A 21,819-nucleotide genomic window follows, 5' to 3' on the forward strand; every position below is an offset into this window, starting at 1 on the left:
ATCAACAGGGGAAGAGGAGCAGCGAGCCATCCCTGCAGAGTCTGTTGCCCGAAAGATCGAGCTTGCTCATCTTTTCTTCACACCATAACAACTGTTCCTTGCTGAGCCGTGCCATCCTCAGAACCCTCGATATGACTTTGATGTCGATGAGAGCAAATAGCAGTTCCACTTCCTCCGTGGTGGTCGGCCAGGTTCTCTTCCTCCACCCTTTCTTCTTTTTGAACAGTTCCTTCACTCTCATCTCCTTCTGCAATTCAAAGAATCACCAATTTATAATATTTCGACTGATCATTTAATTTGCAGCATGCATCTATCTTCGATCATGTGGCATACCTTATCAAGTGAGGCTTGCACTTGATGAAGGGAGCTCCGAGGGCTGTGAGCTCGAAAGAAGCTACCTGTTCTTTTCTTGTCCATCTTCAGAAAAAGGCGGAAGGTTAGGATGGAATCCTCCATTATCTTAACTAAGTCGGCCGCAAGAATTGGCAAGTCCGTATAATTCTCCACATTTTCTTTCTGATCTATACCTGAAAGGAAAGCAAAAGCATATCAAAGAACAGAATATTGGATTTGAGGTTAGTGTTCTTGCATGATACCTATTGTTCTGTCTGAAAGATGATAACCTAGAGATCACTCAGTTTCCACCACATATTATGTAAAAGACAGGTGCAAAGCACAGATTCTTTAATCTCACAAATGGAATGTGATTGAAACGACTGTAGAGAAGTTTAACGGAGTTGCTTATTTTTACCTAGAAAATTCGGCACCTGAAGCAACTTAGACAGCCAACTCCGGCCATGGGCATAAACCTCCACCCTAGATCCTTGCTCAAATGGCTCGTTCTCAATAAATCTCTGCAACAAAACCTGGAACTGCTGAAACAATTGCGCAGCATTGCCATAGGAAGCACCATCCTCCGGCTGCGACGAAATCTTCACTCTCAGTTGCATGTACTGACCATGAAGTGCCTCCCAACTTAAAGAAACCTGCGCTACATAAGCAGCTTCAAGGTTTCGGCACCGCTCGTCTTCCTGCTGCGGCAGCTGTGGTTGTTCGCGGTCGTCTGGGTGCTCGTCTTGCCCCTTCTTGAAACGGAGCTTTCGAAGGGCCAAATCTAACTTCTTCGACACAGATCTGGGTGATCGCTGTGAGGTACTCCGAGATCCTGTAACATGTATGTCGTAAACTTGTATGAAACTTGACAGAAGTAGCTCGGATTAGGATCAAACTAATGCCACTAATAAGAGAGGAACATTAGATCAAAGTTAAGAACATGATGTGATACAGAGGCAAAATGCACTTGACGCTCATCATCAAGTATTAAAATACATATCTCTATGGATAATAATATGATTGCAGAATCTTTGAGATGCAGATGCATTTGTTGATGCCATACCAGCTTCATTTAGATGCCGGGATATCAACCTGTCAAAGAACAGCATCCGGCCGCAGTACTGGTCATAAAATGTGTCGAACCCACAACAGGAATACCCAGCACTGGCTTCTGAGGCCCCCCACCCACTCGAGCTGCTCTCCTCCTCCTCTTTCTCTTCCTCTTCCTGCTCTCCCGGATGGCCTTCTTCTGGTATGAGGACCATGAAGCTGTTCTTTCTCAGTTCCTTCAGCCGCCTCTTCACGTCGTTGGTGATGAAATCGTCGTCGTCGTCGTCGTCGTCGTCTCCCCCATCCGGAGCGGTAGCCGGCTTCGGCATTGCGTCCAAGGTCTCATCTTTGAGCTCCTCCGAGGACAAGGACAACTGTTCTCGGTCCTGATCTGGGTTTTTTACCCCCTTCAACTTACCAACACGACTTGGAAACCTTGTCTTGAGGAATTCCATTAAGTCCCTTGAGGAATCGGTTGATTCTGAAGCTAAAAGCCCAAACAGATCCCCTCTTGTCCCCCAGACTCACTCAAGGAGAAGGCGAGAGAGAGCGACGAGGCCAAGGAAACCGAAGAGCACGAGAGATAAGAGGAACAAGAAGAAGGCCAAGAGGAACAGCAGCAGAAGCAGGAAGAAATCGCCCGAGAGCCGGAAATCCGCAGCGCGATCGGACCCACGGCTCATCAAACAAAGAACGGGAAGCAAGACGGTGATGAGTTGCAGCTCCCCGGGAGCCCTAAGAGGCCGACGATCCACCGCGTTGGAGACGAAGGAAGAGAGAGGACGAGCGGGCTTAGGGATGGGGCTCGGGGTTTGGGGGCGAGGAAATGGCGACCCGCTCCCGGCACGCTGAGAGTCCGGATGACAGCACGGGGGCCTCGGAAACATCGCCAATTTATCGGGTGGCGGGAAAACAATCTAAATTTAAATAAAGCCGAGAAATTGGGCTTTGTTGGGGCTTCAGAATCGCGAGGAAAAGATTCGGCGATTATTTGACGTAGGCGTCGGAGTTCGCGCGGGGACGTAGTACCGACTACCGACCGTCTGCGTGAAGAGAACGAGAGAGAGAGAGAGAGACCCAACTTGGAAGTCCTAAAATGCCCTCGAGCCCTTTCATCTGGACGGTTCATTTGACCCTCTGACTGATTGATTGATTGATGTTTTGCAAGGATCTGCTGCACTCTCCGGTTCAAGATTCAGCCTTCAAGCGGATACGTCACCAGATAAGCTGGACCCTGACGCGAGACAGACGAGCCTCACGCCAGGTGATTAAAGTAAGAAAGAGATTTTGCACACATGTCCTTTGAAAATTAGCTTTATATATATATATATATAATGGGCCCCTTCCTTCCTTTTTCAATAATATCCATATAAAAGATTAATCACTTTTAAATATGATTAATGCTAAGTAGTTTGAGTTATATACGTATAATTATATAATAAGTAAATTACTCGATATGTTTAAAGGATATTAGTATCAATTAAAGTTTTCAGATTTTATAACTCATGATATCTTTCTTTAAGGTTCTTATTGATAGCAGAAAAGATTTTATCGACTATATGAGGATATTTTTTATTCGAAATTCTCTAATTTGTTGAGGAAAATTTTCCATTCTAACTTGTATAAATAGGAGAATGACATGTGAATACAATTAAGCTTCTTTAATAATTTCTTTTCTATCTTTTTTCTAACATGGTATCATAGCCTTCTCCCTTGCAGATGTAGGCTCTTCTGGGTGTTAGTGTGGAAGCCGGAAGGACGGGTGTTGACTTCCTTCCTCCACTACAGAAGACCGATGATTCCTCTCCCGCCGCCTCCTCCTCTTTCCTGTTCGGTTGGAAAGGGCAACGTCGTTGCTTACCTCTCCTCCGGCGCCTGTGGGCTTCTTCTCCTGCCTCTTCGACTCCATCCCCGATCGAGTTGGCCACCTCCCGCCCTCCCATGAACCTCGCCTACGTTGCCGTGGTGGTCATCGTCCTCGCAACTGCTCCCCGGCCAGCAACCTCTCCTCCTTGTTCTCACATCTCGCTCGAGCGAGAAGTGTCGTTGCCGCTATCCTTGCCACACAACCATCACTGCTTTCCTGCGACAACATGAACGATTGCAGTTCTTGTAGCAGTAGCCACTTCCATCTACTGTTGCATCTTGCTTCCTCTACTGCAGCAGCTTTCGCTGCATCTGCTGCTGCTGCCGCTTCCTGCATTGAGGCCGACGGAGCTTTAGCATATTTCCCACAAATTTCTCCTACTGTAGCATCGCTGCAGATTTCTTTAACATCGCTACAGCATCATTGTAGCTTCCTCATCGCTGCAGCCGCAGTCGCAGCAATCTATAGTAGCTGCAATCTTTAGTAGCAGACTTCGTTGCCGCAGCAATCTTCGTTGCAGCAACAATCCTCGCTAGGATGTTTTTGTTATCTTCTTCTGATATTCCAGTTTCTATTTCTGCAAGGACTCACAATTCTTCTCCTATAGGGCTTATCTCCATCAATGCAACTACATTAATCCTTTTCAAGTTATCAAAGGGTGGCAACTATGCGTCCTTGCAGGTTCAATTTTCTAATCTCTTATTTGGATACGACTTGCTAGGTTACGTTGATGGCTCCTTCAATTGTCTGCCAACCATGCTGAACATCCCCGGAGAACCTAGTCCAACATCTAATCCAACTCACAAACTGTGATTACGTCAAGATTGTCTCATCCTCCAAGCTATTTAAGCCTTAGTTGCTAGATTCGTCGCTCCATTGATTTCTGCATGTGTGACTGCTACCGATGTGTGGTCTAAACTGCAAACAACCTTGGCGAATCATTCATGTACTCGCAAGCTTAGTCTTCTATCATAGCTGATGGTGACCAAACAAGAGGGAAGTACTATCACTAATTATCTATAAAATATCAAAGTTATCATCGATGACTTGGCTTTGATAGGTCATTCCCTATGTGACGAAGAGATCATCATCTATACCCTAAATGGTCTTAGAGACGACTACAAGGAGTTGGCGGTTATAATTCGAGCACGCGACTCGCCAGTCTCCTTTGAAGAACTCTATGACAAGTTGACTGATTATGAGATGTATTTAAAGCGTGCAGACAAACTGCTCGGACGGTCTATCACAGCTCAAGTCGGTTATAAGTCTAAGAGGAAGAATACTCTATACCCTCCGAACATCACCAAATGTATTCTTGATCCTATGGGTCCCATGCAACACCCCCCTTATCCTCCTAACTTCTCGCAAAGTGGCAACTCCAATACTCGTCCACCTTGGCATCCTGCCCCTTCAAGCCACTAACGATGGATCATCTGCCAAATGTGTGATAAAATTAGATACTCCGCTAAAGTTTATCGGTCTCGACCCCGCCTTCCTGTCTGTCACACTAGCCTCATGCAAATCTCCTCATTACTCCGACGACTAGCCAGCTCAACTGGATTGTGGACTCTAGCACCTCCCATCACATCACCTATGATCTTCAGAATCTGTCTCTCCACAATCCCTATGGTGACGATGAAGATATCATTATTGGTGACGGTAACGGCCTTCCTATAACTCGTAGCGGTTCGATAATGCTTACTTCTGATACTACTACATTTACACTCGATGATGTTTTATGTGCCACTAATATTAAACGCAACCTCATTTCTATTTCTTAGTTTTATAAAAATAACAATATTTCAATTGAATTCTTTCCTGATTCCTTTTTTGTTAATGACTTGAGCATGGGGGCATCCTTGATCCAGGGCTTGAATAGAGGAAACATTTATGAATGACCGTCAACTCCACAAATAACCCAGCCCACTATTCATTCTTCCATTGTGGCTCCAGTTAATATGTGGCATCGTCGTCTTGGTTATGCCTCGTCCCTTATTCAGCACAAATTACTTTCTAGTTTCTCTCTTTTTATTTCTAAATCGCATAGTTCTATAATGTATTGTGATGCATGTCTTAGTAATAAAAGTCATCGACAGTCATTTTGCCCATCTTCCATTTCCACCTCTAAACCATTTGAAATTATTTATACAAATGTTTGGGGCCCTGCCCCAATCCTATCTTTTGATAAATTCAGATTTTATGTCATTTTTGTAGATCATTTCACTAAGTACACATTCTTATATCCTCTTCACCATAAATCTGACGTTTCAATCGTCTTTTCCACTTTTCGAAAGTTGGTCGAAAATCACTTTCAGTCTACCATCAAAATGGTTTACTCTGATGGTGGTGGTGAATATCAAGCCCTAGCGTCCTATCTCTCAGTTTGTGGCATCCAACATCTAAAGTCTCCCATGCATACTCCTCAACTTGTTAGCTCCACCGAATGCAAACATCGGCATATAGTAAAAACTAGGCTCACACTTCTCCATCAGGCTTCCATGCCTTCAAACTTTCGGACGACAACCTTTCAAACTGTCGTCTACCTTATTAATAGAATGCCTATGCCAGTCCTACAATACCAATCCCCATTTGACTCACTATTTCCTAAACCCCCAAACCTTCGTAAACTCAGAGTATTTGGTTATCTATGTTATCCATAGTTGTGTCCCTATGCCTCTCACAAGTTAATATCATGATCTAATCCTTGCGTTTTTATAGGTTACTCTCTTGAACATAATGCTTTTCGTTGCTATAATCTCTACACTCACAAAACTTTTATATCATGTCACGTTAATTTTTTTGAGTCTGTCTTTCCTTTTCACAATTGTACCTCTCCTATCATGTAGACCACCTCATTAACCATTTCTCATTGAGGAATACCTCCGATCCAACCGGATGAGCCTCCTATGACATCGTCCAGTTTCTCCTCTCATGATCCATACTATTCCACTCCTCCGGTTCAGCAATTGCTCATTCCTACTCCACTTCTCTCATCTCCAACTATTAGGGTACTTAGTTCAGGATCATAATCGTTATCTTTACCTCCTTCTCAGTCAAGTGACCTTGACGTACCTCCACCTGACTCGGCTTGTGTCAATGACTCTCAACCACTTCTTCCAACAAAACAATCTCATGGCCCCGTAGTCTCCAACCATCCTATGACCACATGCTCTAAGAGTGGTATTTTTAAACCACGTCAGGTCCTTGATCTTCATGCTATCGTGGATTCCTCATCCACCATCGTTGAACCCATCACCTTCACTCAAGCTCAAAAATCTCTACATTGGCGTACCGCCATGTGTGAGAAATATAATACCCTCCTCCATAACTCAATATGAGATCTAGTACCCTTTTATCATACACAAAACATCATCGGGTGTAAGTGGGTTTTTCGAGTTAAGCGAAACCCCGATGGCTCTATTGCCCGATATAAGACACGCCTCATCGCCAAAGAGTTTCATCAAAGACATAGAGTTGATTTTACTAAGACATTTAGTCTCGTTGTTAAGCTCACTACAATCAAACTTATCCTGAGTCTCGCCACCACTAAGGGCTGGTAATTACGTCAATTCGATGTTAATAATGCCTTTTTACAAGGGACTCTAACTGAAGATATTTTTATGCAACAACCTCCTGGTTTCACTCATTCTCAGTATCCAAGGCATGTTTGCAAACTTCGAAAAGCTATTTATGGATTTCGTCAGGCTCCAAGAGCTTGGTACACTGAACTTGACTCTTTTCTGACTTCAGTTGGCTTTCTCAACTCCAAATCTGATTCCTCATTATTTTTAACATAACACCATAGTGACACAATATATATTTTGGTCTATGTGGATGACATCATTGTCACAGGCAACAACCCCGTAGAAATCCAATCATTCATCAAACAGTTGGCAGATCGATTCTCGCTCAAAGATTTGAGACCCCTGAACTACTTTTTGGGTGTAGAGGCTATATTCACATCTTCCGGTCTCTTTTTGTCACAAAGAAAGTACATTAAAGATTTATTATCCAAAACAAACATGCAGGACGTAAATGCGGTTACAACTCCTCTATCTGCTAGTGTCTCTCTTAAATTATCTAATAGAAATCCTACTACGGAACTCACTCAATATCGATAAGTCGTTGGTTCCCTACAGTACTTAGCTCTCACCAGTCCCGACATCTCATTTGCAGTTAATAAATTATCACAGTTTATGAGAGGCCGTCTATTATACATTAGTTTGCGGTCAAACGAGTCCTATGATATCTTAAAGGGACTCTCAATCATGGTGTCTTTCTTCGTAAATACTCTCCACTTCAACTTCATGCATTTACCGATGCTGATTGGGCAGGCAACTTTGATGATCGAATATCCACATCGGGGTATATTGTTTTCCTTGGCGCTAATCCAATCAGTTGGAGTTCTAAGAAGATAAAGACAATCACACGGTCTACAACTGAAGCTGAATATCATGTCATCGTCACTGTCACTGTAGAACTCAATTGGATCACAAATATGTTCAAAGAACTCAATATCAACTCTACTCCTACAATATATTGTGACAATGTCGGAGCTACCTATCTATGCGCTAACCTGGTGTTCTACTCCTGCATGAAGCATATTGCTATCGATTTTCATTTTGTGCGAGATCAAGTTGTCCGCCGTCAACTATGAGTTTCCCATGTCCATTCGGTTGATCAATTAGCCGACTCACTCACGAAGCCTCTCGCTCGTCACCTTTTTGCATTACATCGGTCCAAGGTTGACATCCTTGATAAGAGCACCATTGCGGGGGCATAATAGTAGATAAGATTTCCTCAAGGATATCTCTATACTCTGTTGAGAGAAATCCTCTAATCTATTGAGAAAAATTCTCCCTCATAACTTGTATAAATAGGAGAGGCACACGTGAATACAATTAAGCTTCTGTAATTTCTTTTCTATCTCTTTTCAGTTTTAATATTTCTTAATTTTAACTAATATGAGACCTCTCAATTAAAAAGATAATACGATGAGTATCATGATTTCACCTTTGATTTTATATCCTAGAGAAGATTTAGAGACTCTCGTGAGGTTTGGTTCTCTGACTATTTTTCAAGATTAATGTAAAAGTATTTGTTTTACATAATTTTTATATTTTACAGAGATATATGATTCGACTTAAATATAGGAGATAAATATGAAATTTTTTTAATTATGTAGAAATATAAAATATTATTTAGTTGTATTAGTATAATAATATTTTATTTGAAGTCTTAATAATACATGGGACTTCAATTTTGCATGGATAAATCAAATGTTAATGTCATTCTAACAAAGACAATGGCTTCCTAATCTAAATCGAAGACCAAACATACGGACAGTGCAAGTAGCCTTAGCACCGAAGTGAATATTGTAATTTCCATCTTAAACAAAAAATACCCAAAAATACTCAACTCACATATTCCTAAGTATCGAAACGAGTAGCCAAACAAAGAGATTAAACATTATATATATATATATATATATAGAGAGAGAGAGAGAGAGAGAGAGAGAGAGAGAGAGAGAGAGAGAGAGAGAGAGAAATATAAGTAAAAATATTTCTCTATAAATAAAATTGATTCCTCTACGCAAATCGATCGGATCGTGTAAGCACACGATACCAAAGGAGTGCGAAGACTAGATCGACTTCCCAAGAACAATTGTTGGTGAGCATGGCACGGATCATGCTTTTATTTTTGTCCACTTCTTAAAAAGATTGGAGTTGGTGTTAACAATCAAGAAAAAGAAGAGATCCACATAAATTTTGCATGCAAAATTAGGTGGTGTGATTGAGAAATGCCCACTAGTTGTTGAATGTAGTGACGACATGGACGGTGGGATCATTGGGTAATGCATTAGAAATATGATGATAAAAGCATGGAATGTGAGTGGCTTTAATTAGCTGAGGGAAATTTTATGATTGATGTGCGCAATTCTGAGCTACACAATCTTGTGACATGGGATCGTAGACTGAATTCCACATAATATTTCTCTTTATTTTTAGTTTCCAACATATATTTCTCTTTATTATTAAGCAAAGAGTTTCAGTTCCTAAGATCTTTTTATTGGTAAAATTAGTAATACTTAAATAAATTATAGATAATTTTATTGATGATAAGATATTTATCAATAATTGATACGTGATTAGCACGTAAAGTGGTATAATAGAAAAAATATAAATGAGAAACACAAACTTCGTTGTTATAATAAGAAAAAATAATCATAAACTTTCTTCTGTATAAATATATTATAAACAAAGAAAAAATAATGATAAAAAGAAAACTACTCTAACTCACATTTTAGGATCTCAGTTTAAACGTTCGAGTGATCATTTCAGAAAATCTCACTCGACTTTGGTCTTGAGTATTATATTTTCACCTCCAAGCAATTTCAGATTTTATGACCAACGTAATCTATTTAGTTTTCTATGTGTTATTTTTCTTTGTCGATAATCTATTTAGTTTACCGCAATGCCATGCCTATTCATCATCAAATCAAGTCTTGTTGGTTAGCTGAGTTTTATATTAGAGAGTTATGATAAATGTAACAAACATAAATGAATGATTAAAGTGAATTATTAGGAATCAAGCTCTCAAATCATTCGTATACATATGACCGACCAAAAAGATAATGAGATGTTGGTTAACACAAAAATTATGAAGTTTCACTCACTCTTAAAAGTGAATTGTGTGCCTAAAATAATAGTGTTTTATGTAACTAATATGATATTATTGGATCCAATCCACTTAGGATTTGAATCAAATACATGTAAACATATATTTGTACATGTCAATATTAGCAATGTGATACTTACTCATCACATCTCGCCCATCCATATATAATAATAATAATATTATTATTAAATCTAACATAAAGTAAGATTGCTCTTTTGTCATCTCGATAATCCGAGCTCAAGTTAAAACAAAAATAAGACAACACATATTGACCCTTAAATCTAATTAATCAGAAGCTTTGAGTTGGCACATCATCATCAAACCTCGCACTTATTGTATCACCCGATAACAAATCAATTCTTGCCATCTAAACAAACAAGACAATTCTTAATTGTCCCAAACATAGGTGCACAATGTCATCATCAACATCAATGTCAACAATAATAAGAAACATTGTTGCCGGTGGATGTGTTATAGATCGGCCCACATAGCATTGTCTTAAAGATGCATCTCTTCCAATAATTGGCATCAATCGACACATTTTCCACGTGATGCTGCCTCCTCCTTTGTCACCACTAGGTGTGGGTAGGCATGCCTTTTTGTCATCAGAGAGAGAGAGAGAGAGAGAGAGAATGTTCTCATCTTATGATTTCTATACAATTTTGTATATCACCAACTATTCTACCTAAATTGATGCTTTACTTGAACGCATATCATTAGAATGTTTGGTGTACCTTATTGCCACACCCTAATCAATCCAACAAATCACAAACTACATCCGTTCATTAATGTTAGTGCTCAATTTAATTAGATCATGGATTATCAACATAATGTTGTTGGTCCTATTGACCAATTACTAAGTTTCCAAATCAAAATCCTTATTGTAAATCAAAGCTTATTCGAATAGATTCCACTAATATACGCCCAAAATTTTTGGTTATGTCTAAATATTTGATCAATAATTCTCACAATAAGGGATTTGTGACCTCATTATTAAGAAGAAAGATAAGCTTAATCAATAATGTTATCAGTAATTCCTAAATATTTGATTAGATAACTTTCAAGATGAGAGATTTATGACATCATTAATATAACCCATACATCGTTGATCAAATTTATTTGACTCTATTAATTTTTTAGATAATAAGTATATTTTATTATAAAAGTGATTCAAAATCTTTACATGCCATTTAATTTGGTTGATGTGGAAATCGGATCGAAAGACTAAGTCTGACTTCATTATTCAGTGGCCCCAAAAATTGTGACATAAATGCTCATGTGAAACAATGGGAATCTAATGATGTAACAAAACATAATTTGATTCTTTGAATATGTTTAATTGACACAACTATTAAAGAAAGATATGTTTCATGTAATCTCATTTTATTCAGTCAAACTTTGTTCTCAAATTTATTTTATATTATCAAGCGAAAAGAAAAATTAGATCAAATAATATTAGTACAACGGTAAGGTTGGTCCCTTACGATCTCGGAATCGTATCAAAGTTATAAATACAATCTAAATTAATCCTCACTAGACAATATTAATGGAAGTCACCCCTTTTATAATAATAATTTGTTTAAATTATTTGGTAAAGTAGATAGAGTGAGTGTCTTCATTATTTGTCATGCAATAGAATTGTAAAGATGACTAGGAACAAACCCTACACACACCAAAATTTAATTTTCCACTCTTAGGATACTAAATCCCTTGTAATTTCCTAAACAATCATTTGGAGAAGCCATTCATTGTTATTAAAACAATAAAGTAGATTTCCAATCTTTGAACACTTCTTGGTTTCATTTTTGTAAATTATAGATTTAGAAAGCCAGCCTTTTTTTTGTTTTTGTTTTTTTGCTTGGGACCATCCAATGATTGAGTGTGAAGAAATATAACTCAAATTTTGGAAATAACATAATTTCTTCTCTAAAATGTTATTATTACATGTATATATATGTATATATCCTTTAAAATTTTAGAGTTTACATATTTCTTCAATTTCTTAAATTTTTTTTCATATATGCTATTTCCATTAAAATCCATTCAACAGAACTCAAATATATTAATCATGGTTATCATTGAATCAAAAAAATGTAATACCTCTTTGTTTTCATTAATTAATTATTTTTATATTTTTAAAACGATAATATTGACTTAAATTCTATTATATAAATTATCAACTAACCAACATTAATTCTTATTATCTATTTATAAATGTTAACTTTTGATATATATATATATATATATATATATATATATATATATATATATATATATATATATATATATATATATATTCTTCTCCATCTTATCCTCTCCTCTCTGACAAATAGGCCAAAAATAATGGGAAAAGAAAAAAGCAGAAACTTCTCAATGGTCAGTCTTTTGGCTCCTCAGGAGAATAGAGACAAAGCCTCAATTGCCTGCCATCTTCCACTGTTCCTAACCTGTGAATCCCCCTCTGCTCTGGCTCCAAAACACCCACCTTTAATGCCGATCGACGCCTCAAGAGTTTGATCTCTCTCCCAAAGCTCTCGCCTTTTGTCGTCCTCGATCGCCAGCAGCCATTTGTTCTCCCTCCCCGCATCACAAAATCCCTCCTTTTCCGTGTTCCAGTTGTTATCCCTCCCCGCACCACAAAATCCCTCCTTTTTCGTGCTCCTACCTTCTATCTCTGCGAGACAACCCTAGCTGCATACCAAAGGCGGCACCTTTCTGCCGCCGCTTCCTCTCGGATATTGGATCCGCTGGCTGAGTGATAGGGCTGTCAGACGAGGACCACCATGAGCTCATCTCCGGTCGACGCGTCCGCTTCCGATGCCTCGTCGATGCCCCAGAAGAGATTCTCTAATCTTCGAAGCGTCCGGTGGCGTATTGATCTTGGAGTGCTGCCAAGCTCGCCCCCGGCCTCGATCGATGATATCCGGCGCGTCACCGCGGACACCCGGAGGAGGTGAGACTAGAACCGGATTAAAGATTCGTCTGGGAAATCGTGTAGTTTGATGCATTGTTGCCTTTTCTTTTGCTTTGTCTGCTGTAGGAGAATTGTTCTTTTTCTGCCCTGTGGATTTAATACGCTGCTTATAATACTCTTTCCAATGTTAAAAATAATTTAAACTATCTTTCAATTTAGTTCTTCTTAGGTTGCTAATCAGTGGAGGAATGACATATTCTTATTTTGCTAAAAGAAGTGACGGTATATTCTTCTTTATTACGTTGTTGTTCAACACATTTTAATCAGTGGAGTTTAGCTTAATGTTTGATATTGCAGTTGCCTAATTTTAGACCAGTAATTTTTATTTTCTATGTAGCCCTTGTTTGTTATATGACAGATTACAAATATATTCTGCTTTTTTTTTTCCTATTTGCTGAATTTGATATAACGATCTGACAAGATCACTTTGGATTTTAGCAGAGCCAGGTGGATGTAGGAATATCAAATCTTTAATCTGTTGGGTTTTTGCTTTCAGACTTCCACAGGCTACTAAGTTTTCATGTGTATTTTTCTGAACTGCTACATATGTCTATAAATAATCCCTCATGTAAGTTTCTGGGTTCACAGATATGCAAATCTGAGGCGTCGTCTTCTGATAGATCATCATTCCCCTAAAAATGGGAAAGCATCTCCGGATCTTACTGTGGACAATCCTCTATCACAAAATCCAGGTACACTTAACTTTTTAGTTGTGCTTGGAGAGAACTATAACTTTTTTAAGTGTCACTTACAAGCCTTAGTCGACATTCACCTACAAGCCTTCATTGAGTTTGCTAGTTATTATCGATATACTTAGAACACATGCTGATTTCAGCATTTTCAGTTGTTGGTAATGTAAGTTGGGGACAATGGTCCTCCAAAGTACTTCTTATGATGGTGGTCCCAGGAAACTCCAACAAAAATAAACTTCATTATGAGATCTGGGAGATATATTCTTGTATAAGTTTGTTTACTACTTCACTAGATCATCAGAATGGCTCATTTGGTCGAATCCATTGAATTATTTTCCCACTTATTTTTGTGAATATGCTTGCAACTTTTTTCTGTGAAATCAAGAAATTTCATTTAAGATTAATGAAATAAATTTGCTTCCATGCGCTTAAAAAATTTGAATCTTGTAACTGCACACTTACTAACAACTATGATTATCTGCTGCCTACAGATAGCAATTGGGGTCGGTTTTTCAGTTATGCTGAGCTGGGGAAAATGATCGACCAAGATTTGTCTAGGTTATATCCTGAACATAGTGGCTACTTTCACACTCCTATACGCCAGGCATTGCTTAGAAGGGTATTGCTGTTATGGTGTCTGCAGCATCCAGAGTATGGATATCGACAAGGCAAGATTATGTAGCTTATTCTTATTTTATTTGAATTTTATCTTAATATTGTAATTTTGAAGGTTAATCTCTAACCTATTTCATTGTGGAATGTATGATAAATAACCTAGGTAACCTTGAGGGAAAAATAATAGTTTACTGCAAATGGAAGCTCATCATGCTTTTCTTTAGCATGAAAGTTATCACTAGTATTTATATTGAGGTTTTTACTAAATTAAAATTGATATCCTTATCATGAATTGCAGTTATCACAAATTAAAGTTCGCAAATTGGTAGTGTTGACTGCATAACTACTCTTTGGGTTTATTCTTAGTGTATTATTCATTTTTTCAATAGTTAAAAGCACTGACACTATTATTTAAAAACAGGAATGCATGAATTATTGGCTCCTCTAGTCTATGTGCTTCATTTTGATCTGGATCACCTAACTCAAGTGCAAAAGCTTTATGAAGATCTTTTTAGTGATGAATTTGACAAAATCTCCTTCCCTGAAGGCGACTTTCTCTCTAGTCACAGGATTAGAAGAGTAAAAAACTGGGAGTCTGGGATTGAAATAGAGAATAATCTTCACAAAATATGCAATGACCATAGTCTGCATGAACTTGATCCTGATACCAGGGAAATGCTTTTGCTGAGTGATTCTTATGGAGCAGAAGGTGAGTTGGGAGTTATTTTATCTGAAAGGTTTATGGAACATGATGCTTATTTCATGTTCGAGAATTTAATGTTTGGAGCCCAAGGTGTGGTTTCCATGGCAAGTTTTTTCTCTCCTGTAGCTGGATCCAATTCAAATTTACCTCCTGTCATTGAAGCCTCATCAGCATTATATTATCTACTATCAATTGTGGATTCTTCTCTTCATAGCCACCTTGTTGAGCTTGAGGTGGAACCTCAATACTTTGCCCTTCGATGGTTACGTGTTCTGTTTGGACGAGAGTTTTGCCTTTATGATCTTTTGGTGATTTGGGATGAACTATTTTATTCTTCGAATAGTAGATACATAGACAATGATGTGGAATTCAACTTTGAGGTTTTATGTTCTCCTCGAGGAGCATTTATTGCAGCTTTGGCAGTCTCAATGCTTCTCTATGTACGATCTTCGCTTTTAGCCACTGAAACTGCAACCACTTGCCTGCAACGATTACTAAGTTTTCCACAGAACCCTGATATGAAGAAACTTATAGAGCAGGCAAAATCACTGCAGATGCTTGCTCTTGAATCAAACATATTGTCCTCGCCATGCCAAACATATTCAAACAAGAATCAGCTCACGATCAGTAGAGGTTACAGTCTTCCATCAGCTTCAGCTTTGGCTAAGACTTCACTTAATGTAATACCAGATAGATATTGGGAAGAGCAATGGAGAGTGTTGCATAAGGATGAAGAACTCAGAAAACAGAGCAATGGTCACTCGAGTTCAAGTGGAATTATGAAAAAGATTTTGACTAAAAGATTAAGTTTCTCTAGGACAAATTCGGAACCCTTTGAGGGGAATAATGCTCATGCTCTGTCTTCTGTTAGGCGAAGACTTTTTGGTGATTCATCTGAAGTTATTGAAGTTGCCAAAGACCATGTTAAATCTGAATGTAATGAGTCTCCTGTTATTTCAGACAACTTAAATGTTGGAAAAGGTTTTCCAGAGGAATTGGCCGATCAAAGGACCTCCAATTGCATGGTTGAAGAAACACTTTTGAGTGGTCATAATGCGTTGGTGGTTTCCACACCTACTAGTCCTCATGACATAGGTAATGACCATGAAAATGAGTCGGAGAAAAGCAGTATCACTTCAAATTCATTTCTTGGTGACAATGATGAGGAAACAATTAGCACAGAAGAGTCTTGTAGTCAAAATAAGCAAGATGAAGAATCAACTAATATGGAGGAGCCTTGTTGTCAAAATCTCGACAAACAGTTGGCCCAAGATGCTGAAGCCACTTCATCTGGCGATGTTGACTCTATACCAGAACAAATAGCAGCTCCAAAGGACCGGAAACCATTTGCAGGTAAATTTCAGTGGTTATGGAGGTTTGGTAGAGGCTCTAAAGAAGAAAATCAAGAGTCAAAAAGATCGCAAAATGCTGGACATACAGAAAAGGATAGTTTTGACATTTCACATTGTGATGGAACCTATACTTCCTGTGGAATAAATAAGAGGATTGAAGTGGGAGATAAGAAAGTGATGGACACTATAAGAAATCTTGGGCAGTCCATGCTTGAGCATATTCAGGTGAGATATTCTTATTTAAGTTTGGTGAGTATCTGCCTTCCATTTCATATTATTTCCTAATAAAATTTCGGGTTAAATGACAACAAAAGATTCTGCATCTAAAATAAATCTACTAGGTTTTTGTTTGTTTGACCCTAACATGAACAGCGCTTTGTCATTTGTTTCCACTTGGTTTACATCCCTACTCACAACAATAGTTGGTTATGAAATTAAAAAACTTGTAATAGTTTTGTCTAATATGATTAAGTTTTTTGAATTCTGAAATGGGATATCACTTACTGTGGGAGTATGATATTCGAAGGCTACTTTTTATTTTTAGTGCTACTATAATCATGGTTGTTGGTTCATGTAGGTGATTGAGACAGTTTTCCAGCAAGATAAGAGCAAATTTGACTCATTGGATAACTTATCAAACAACATTCTTGGAGGCAAAGGTCAGGGTACAGCTATAGCAGCTTTGAAGGAGCTACGGAAGATCAGTAGTTTACTTCGAGAAATGTAAGATAGCTGTATATCTCTTGTACAAGTCGTAAGTACAGTCTTCTATGGCTTAATCATAAAAAATAATATTTAGATTCTTTTTCCAATTTTTCTTCCATTATTTGCATCAGACATGTTGGTCCATTCAAGTGAGCATTTATAACCAACCATTGTCCATCATTGTAGCCTCTTTAACTAAGTAGGGATCTGATCCAATGGCATTACAGCAATCTGTTACCGTTATTTCTTTTAAGGTGATGTCTTGATGATTTCAACTCATGGATATATATTTTCTAAAGCTGATAGTTAGAATCAATGGTTGCAATGTGTTTTTGATAAATGATGGAACAAAATTTTCCACCTTTCTTCGTTCTATAAGGCCATGGAATTCCATCTTCTCGACGAAATCTCTGTGAATATTACACAAGTATCATATAGCAATGTCAACAAAATTATTTGAGGTACTCTGATTTGCTTATGGCTTGAAAAGATCATTGACTTTATCCTTGTAAACTTTAGCTGAGAAAATTATATCATGTAGCTGTTCCCAGATAGTTGGGACGTTAGGGCTGGTTGTTGTCCTGTCATAAAACTAGAAATGTGTTAAGGTGTTATCATCATCAAAAGAACCAATCATAATTTAGAAATAGATCGAAAAGCAAAGTATTCTCATTTTATTTGGTTCTATGTTGAGTATCATCAGTTAGCATGTATTCATACCAGCAGCTTCTTTTAATCCATGATTGACGACAAAGGTACGAACAGTCCTACAACAATAACATCAAAGCAAAGTCTCAACTAAGTATGATCGGTCATATGTTCTGGTATTTCACTTGGGCACAATTAATTCATTGTGTAAATTTTTTTATGCTTCCCTTCTACTGCTGTCACATTTGGTTGTCCTCTTTCTTCTTTTCTTTTGCTCATAAATCATATTGTTCTAAAACTTGTCATTGCTTAAGAGATACTTATGGAGGCATTGCTATGTCGAAAATATATAATCTTGGTAGTTGTTTTCTTAGATCTGTTGGGAGAAAGAAAAAAAATGAAGACAGATGAATAGAAAGACAATAGGAACATGTTGATGAGTTTTTGAAGTTTTTAGATTAAAAATCACCACCAATTTGGATTAGATTCTAGCAACAGCTGCCTTATAAGTCCTACATTGTGATGCTTGAGATGATATATATTATCCATTGTGAAGTCTTTTTCTTCCATGCAAAGTTAGTTAGTTGTAGCCATTGATTGAAGGCAAAACATTGTACATGTGAGAACACAAAGAACAAAAGGAAGCTGCTCTGGTGTCATGCAGCAGCCAATTATGGCCATGAGAAGAGGTATCTAAACCATGTCATTCTGCATCTACATAGAAAAATTTCTTTCTTTGTTTCATGAGAATGGAAAAGGATAACACACATCATGACATTTCATTATTCACTGGCATTGTTCAAGAAGGTATAATAGTAAAACTCATGTTGTGTTTTTCCCACACATCAAATTACAATTAGCTGTCACCTAGAAATTTGAAAAGAAAAATGCTTCTTCTTTTTTAAATTAGAGTTTAGAAATTATGTTAAATATTCTAACTGATAGTTAATTTGAGATTATTTGATTGCTTTCTGAATCTATAAAAATTTCTGATCAAGTTAAATAGTTAAATAAAAATGTTAAATATTTCTGATACAATTGACTTAAGTTCCAAAAATGAATCTGCATTCTTGTTTGGTATGAAGACTCTATTAAGCCCAAATGTGATAGAACTACAGAATGTGAGATTACTTAGCTCATTAAACATGTAATAACTTTGGTTCCATAATCATTATGCATTACCTTTAAAGTCATGGTTTTCTTATTGTCATACTTCCTGGCAAGTTGAGTCTTAGCAACTACATGCTGCTATCTTGATGTATACATACAGCAATTGCTTAATCTGCTTCCACATTCTGTAACTTTTGAGTTAAAAATATGAGAAATTTTTAAATAAAATTTAATTTTTATTTATTACATTAAATGATGTATAAGATATTTGAGCATATGACTTATCAACTATGCAACAATGCATCACTCCGATATCCTTTGCACATAACATTTTTAAACTTGATTATAATAGAATAGATTTATTAAAGATGATGAAAATTTGTTAGTACCATATCGATTTTGATTGTCAATTTGATGTGTCGAACCGATCCGACCTAATCTGTTTTTTGGAAAGACATGCTCTTGGTATTATGAACTTGTAATTTTTTGAAAAAAAAAGTTGTTGTTATTCAAATTTTATTATATTTTTCACAATTTTTTTGGGATTTTGGTACTGTGTTAGTGTAAATTAGAAGAGATGCAGACATCCATGTTTGATTTGAAGCACCTAAGATCCAATTGCACATCCTTCTCATTTGGTCCTACATTTGTTGTTTGATGGCCACTTGAGAAGCCAAACTTGGTTGACTGACTTGTCATTTTAATGAAATGGGTTACATATGCAAGTCACTAGATATGTCATCATCATCATCATCAATCATCATGAGAGGACATGTTCAATCAATCACCAGTGGAAGATAATAACAAAACCAAGTTTTTCCTTAGTCTTGTCATTCATATGCATTATGTCATATACAGAAGAACAAAGTGGCACATAAAATGATGCTATGACATCTCAGGTCAACCCAACTCTATTTGGGTCAGGTCAACAATTAAATCACTCATACAAGGGTTGACATTGTCTGAAGTATCCTTACATACATTTAAACTCATGAGATAACAATAATTTCAAGTCCTTTTATATATCTGGATAAAAATAATTTATACAATTGATAAAGATAACATTTATCATAAGATAAAATACACTAATTACATTTGCCACATCGAATCAAAATAGAATATTTTTGAAATAAAAATAATTTAAATAATATTTTACGATCGTAAGTCATTACGGCTCTTAGGCTATTAATAGAAACCCTTTATCATGATGCATGTTTTTTTTTCTTATTATTATTATTATTATTTTATTATTATTATTTTTTTATCTCATCTTACGATTTCTATCCATATCGATTGACTCGACCATCGGAGAAGTCCTATCGAAAAATTTCTAACGATTGGTCTTTCCTGCGAGGTTCAAGTTCGGAGCTCCTCGATCGTGCTATCATAATTTGGATTGATGATCAACCTCTTGTCTAATATACCTAATTTGAACATTTTAGGAATATGTCAAATGAATTCGAGACATTATGCAGTGGTTCATACAATATATGAAACAAAGCGAACAAGGTAGAAGTCAAACCTCCACAACGCAACAAGTATCAGTTCAAACACTATAATGAACCAAAGATGGCAGGCGGTCAACGCTGTACGCATGCGTTGTCAACCCAAACAACGGCATTACCTTCTGTTAGATGCCAAAATCCCAATTCCATACGTAGACTAGCTATGATTTCTAGCCAACAGTAGAAAAGGATCATGATGAGGTGGATGTCTGTGGTTGATTTGAAGTTTGATTAATTCTGCTAAAGATTTTAAGAAATCTCATTCACACTTAATCTCTCGAGATGGTATAGTCCCGAGGTACACTTGATATTGAGAGTGAGCTCCGGTCGATAGAAGATATGAGGGAGACAATCTCGTATTTGAATAACTGATTTGATTATAATTTAAGTGATTGATTAATGAAAATCTTTTTTTTTTAAATTAAGCGGGATAAGTACACATAGAAACACTTACCATACAACCTTTGTGCGCTATGCATTCTTTCAAGCTCACTTATCTTCGTTATATTTATTATGCGAAGGATTGATCATTCATTTGAATGTCAATCTCGGATACCCACTTATCTGAGTAACTCCTTTTCTTACATCTTAACGTACGTTTTTCCCAAACGGTTATGCGTGCTGGTTGCCCTCAATACAATCCTGCTAGGTCTCCAACGTTCATGTGTCAAGTGTTTTTAAGTGTGCTTGAGGACAGTCACACTAGATCCCCCACCATTTATAATTACTCAAATTCTTATTGCTTTGATTGCTTTTTTGGTTTAGATTTTTGATTAAATTGAGATGTGATAGTTGGTCTTGTCATCTTCTTCGTTTTTTTTTTATTATGTTTCATAATTAGTTAGCTCATATGATTCTTCAAATGACATAGGTGAATCTCGAGCTCGAATTGTTACCATAAGTGTTTTATATTCATTTCCTAGATCATTGAGAATATAAACAATAATTTCTTTGTTACATAGGGATGACTTGTTAAAGCTAAGTCATCTATAATAAATTTTATATTTTACATATAATCAATGACTCTAGCATCACAACAATGATCATCAACATCTTTGTATCACTAATATGGTTTCAAGTAGTGGAAAAAGAGAAGAATCAGAATATTTCGATTACTGCATTCAATTTTATCTTTTATAAATAATCTTTCGTAGCCGTTTGGGATTAGGAGAAATATTTCGTGTAATGAAAAATATTTTCCATTGGGATTTAACTGACGTGGTGATGTATCGATTGTAGTTTTTTTATTTTTTTTTAATTTTTTCTGATTAAGATGTCATTCAGACATACATATTTTCTTTATTGGGCCATATTTTCTTGATCTGCTTTTACAAAATGAAATGCCAAATTCCATAGGATTGGAGATAGAATGTGCACTGAAAAAAGTCCATTCACAGTTTTTCTCCAAACCAAGTTTTCCAACTCTCTCTCTATAGTTCTCAGAGTGCAGAAAGAACACTGCCTCCTTCTCTCTCTCTCTCTCGTTCTCAGAGTACAGAAAGCATTTTCTAATGATTGCAGTGAGTCTGTTCAGCATAGCAACCTCATCATCAAGCTCTCTCTCTCTCTCTTTCTCTCTCTCTCTCT

General features: G+C 37.1%; 2 protein-coding genes across 3 annotated transcripts; one reads left to right on the plus strand and one right to left on the minus strand.

Annotated features, from left to right (window-relative positions):
* Positions 1–288: 288 nt before the first annotated feature.
* On the minus strand, positions 289–1,838 carry LOC135680371 (uncharacterized). Its single transcript, XM_065194253.1, has 3 exons — positions 1,397–1,838; positions 752–1,165; positions 289–527 (listed from the first exon to the last, which is right to left on the minus strand). Exons 1-3 carry the CDS (start codon positions 1,836–1,838, stop codon positions 289–291), a joined length of 1,095 nt encoding a protein of 364 aa, XP_065050325.1.
* A 10,435-nt stretch (positions 1,839–12,273) lies between these two features.
* On the plus strand, positions 12,274–17,076 carry LOC135588148 (uncharacterized). Of its 2 annotated transcripts, none has more exons than XM_065080137.1 (5): positions 12,274–12,881; positions 13,491–13,594; positions 14,086–14,262; positions 14,631–16,513; positions 16,842–17,076. In XM_065080137.1, exons 1-5 carry the CDS (start codon positions 12,712–12,714, stop codon positions 16,989–16,991), a joined length of 2,484 nt encoding a protein of 827 aa, XP_064936209.1. In that variant the 5' UTR covers positions 12,274–12,711; the 3' UTR covers positions 16,992–17,076. The 2 variants fall into 2 exon arrangements, with proteins under 2 accessions (XP_064936209.1, XP_064936210.1); XM_065080138.1 differs by having other exon boundaries at positions 12,276–12,881; positions 14,631–16,489.
* Positions 17,077–21,819: the final 4,743 nt, after the last annotated feature.

This window comes from Musa acuminata, chromosome BXJ1-8, assembly GCF_036884655.1.
Source record: "Musa acuminata AAA Group cultivar baxijiao chromosome BXJ1-8, Cavendish_Baxijiao_AAA, whole genome shotgun sequence".
Lineage (NCBI taxonomy): Eukaryota > Viridiplantae > Streptophyta > Magnoliopsida > Zingiberales > Musaceae > Musa > Musa acuminata.

Excerpts from the sequence above, each read along its gene's own strand:
- LOC135588148 (XM_065080137.1), top strand. The coding sequence starts at position 12,712 with ATGAGCTCATCTCCGGTCGACGCGTCCGCTTCCGATGCCTCGTCGATG. Across the intron at positions 12,882-13,490 it reads ACCGCGGACACCCGGAGGAG|ATATGCAAATCTGAGGCGTC; the intron begins GTGAGACTAGAA and ends CTGGGTTCACAG. Across the intron at positions 16,514-16,841 it reads GATATTCTTATTTAAGTTTG|GTGATTGAGACAGTTTTCCA; the intron begins GTGAGTATCTGC and ends TGGTTCATGTAG.
- LOC135680371 (XM_065194253.1), bottom strand. The coding sequence starts at position 1,838 with ATGGAATTCCTCAAGACAAGGTTTCCAAGTCGTGTTGGTAAGTTGAAG. Across the intron at positions 1,166-1,396 it reads CCGGCATCTAAATGAAGCTG|GATCTCGGAGTACCTCACAG; the intron begins GTATGGCATCAA and ends TACATGTTACAG. Across the intron at positions 528-751 it reads TCAGGTGCCGAATTTTCTAG|GTATAGATCAGAAAGAAAAT; the intron begins GTAAAAATAAGC and ends CTTTCCTTTCAG.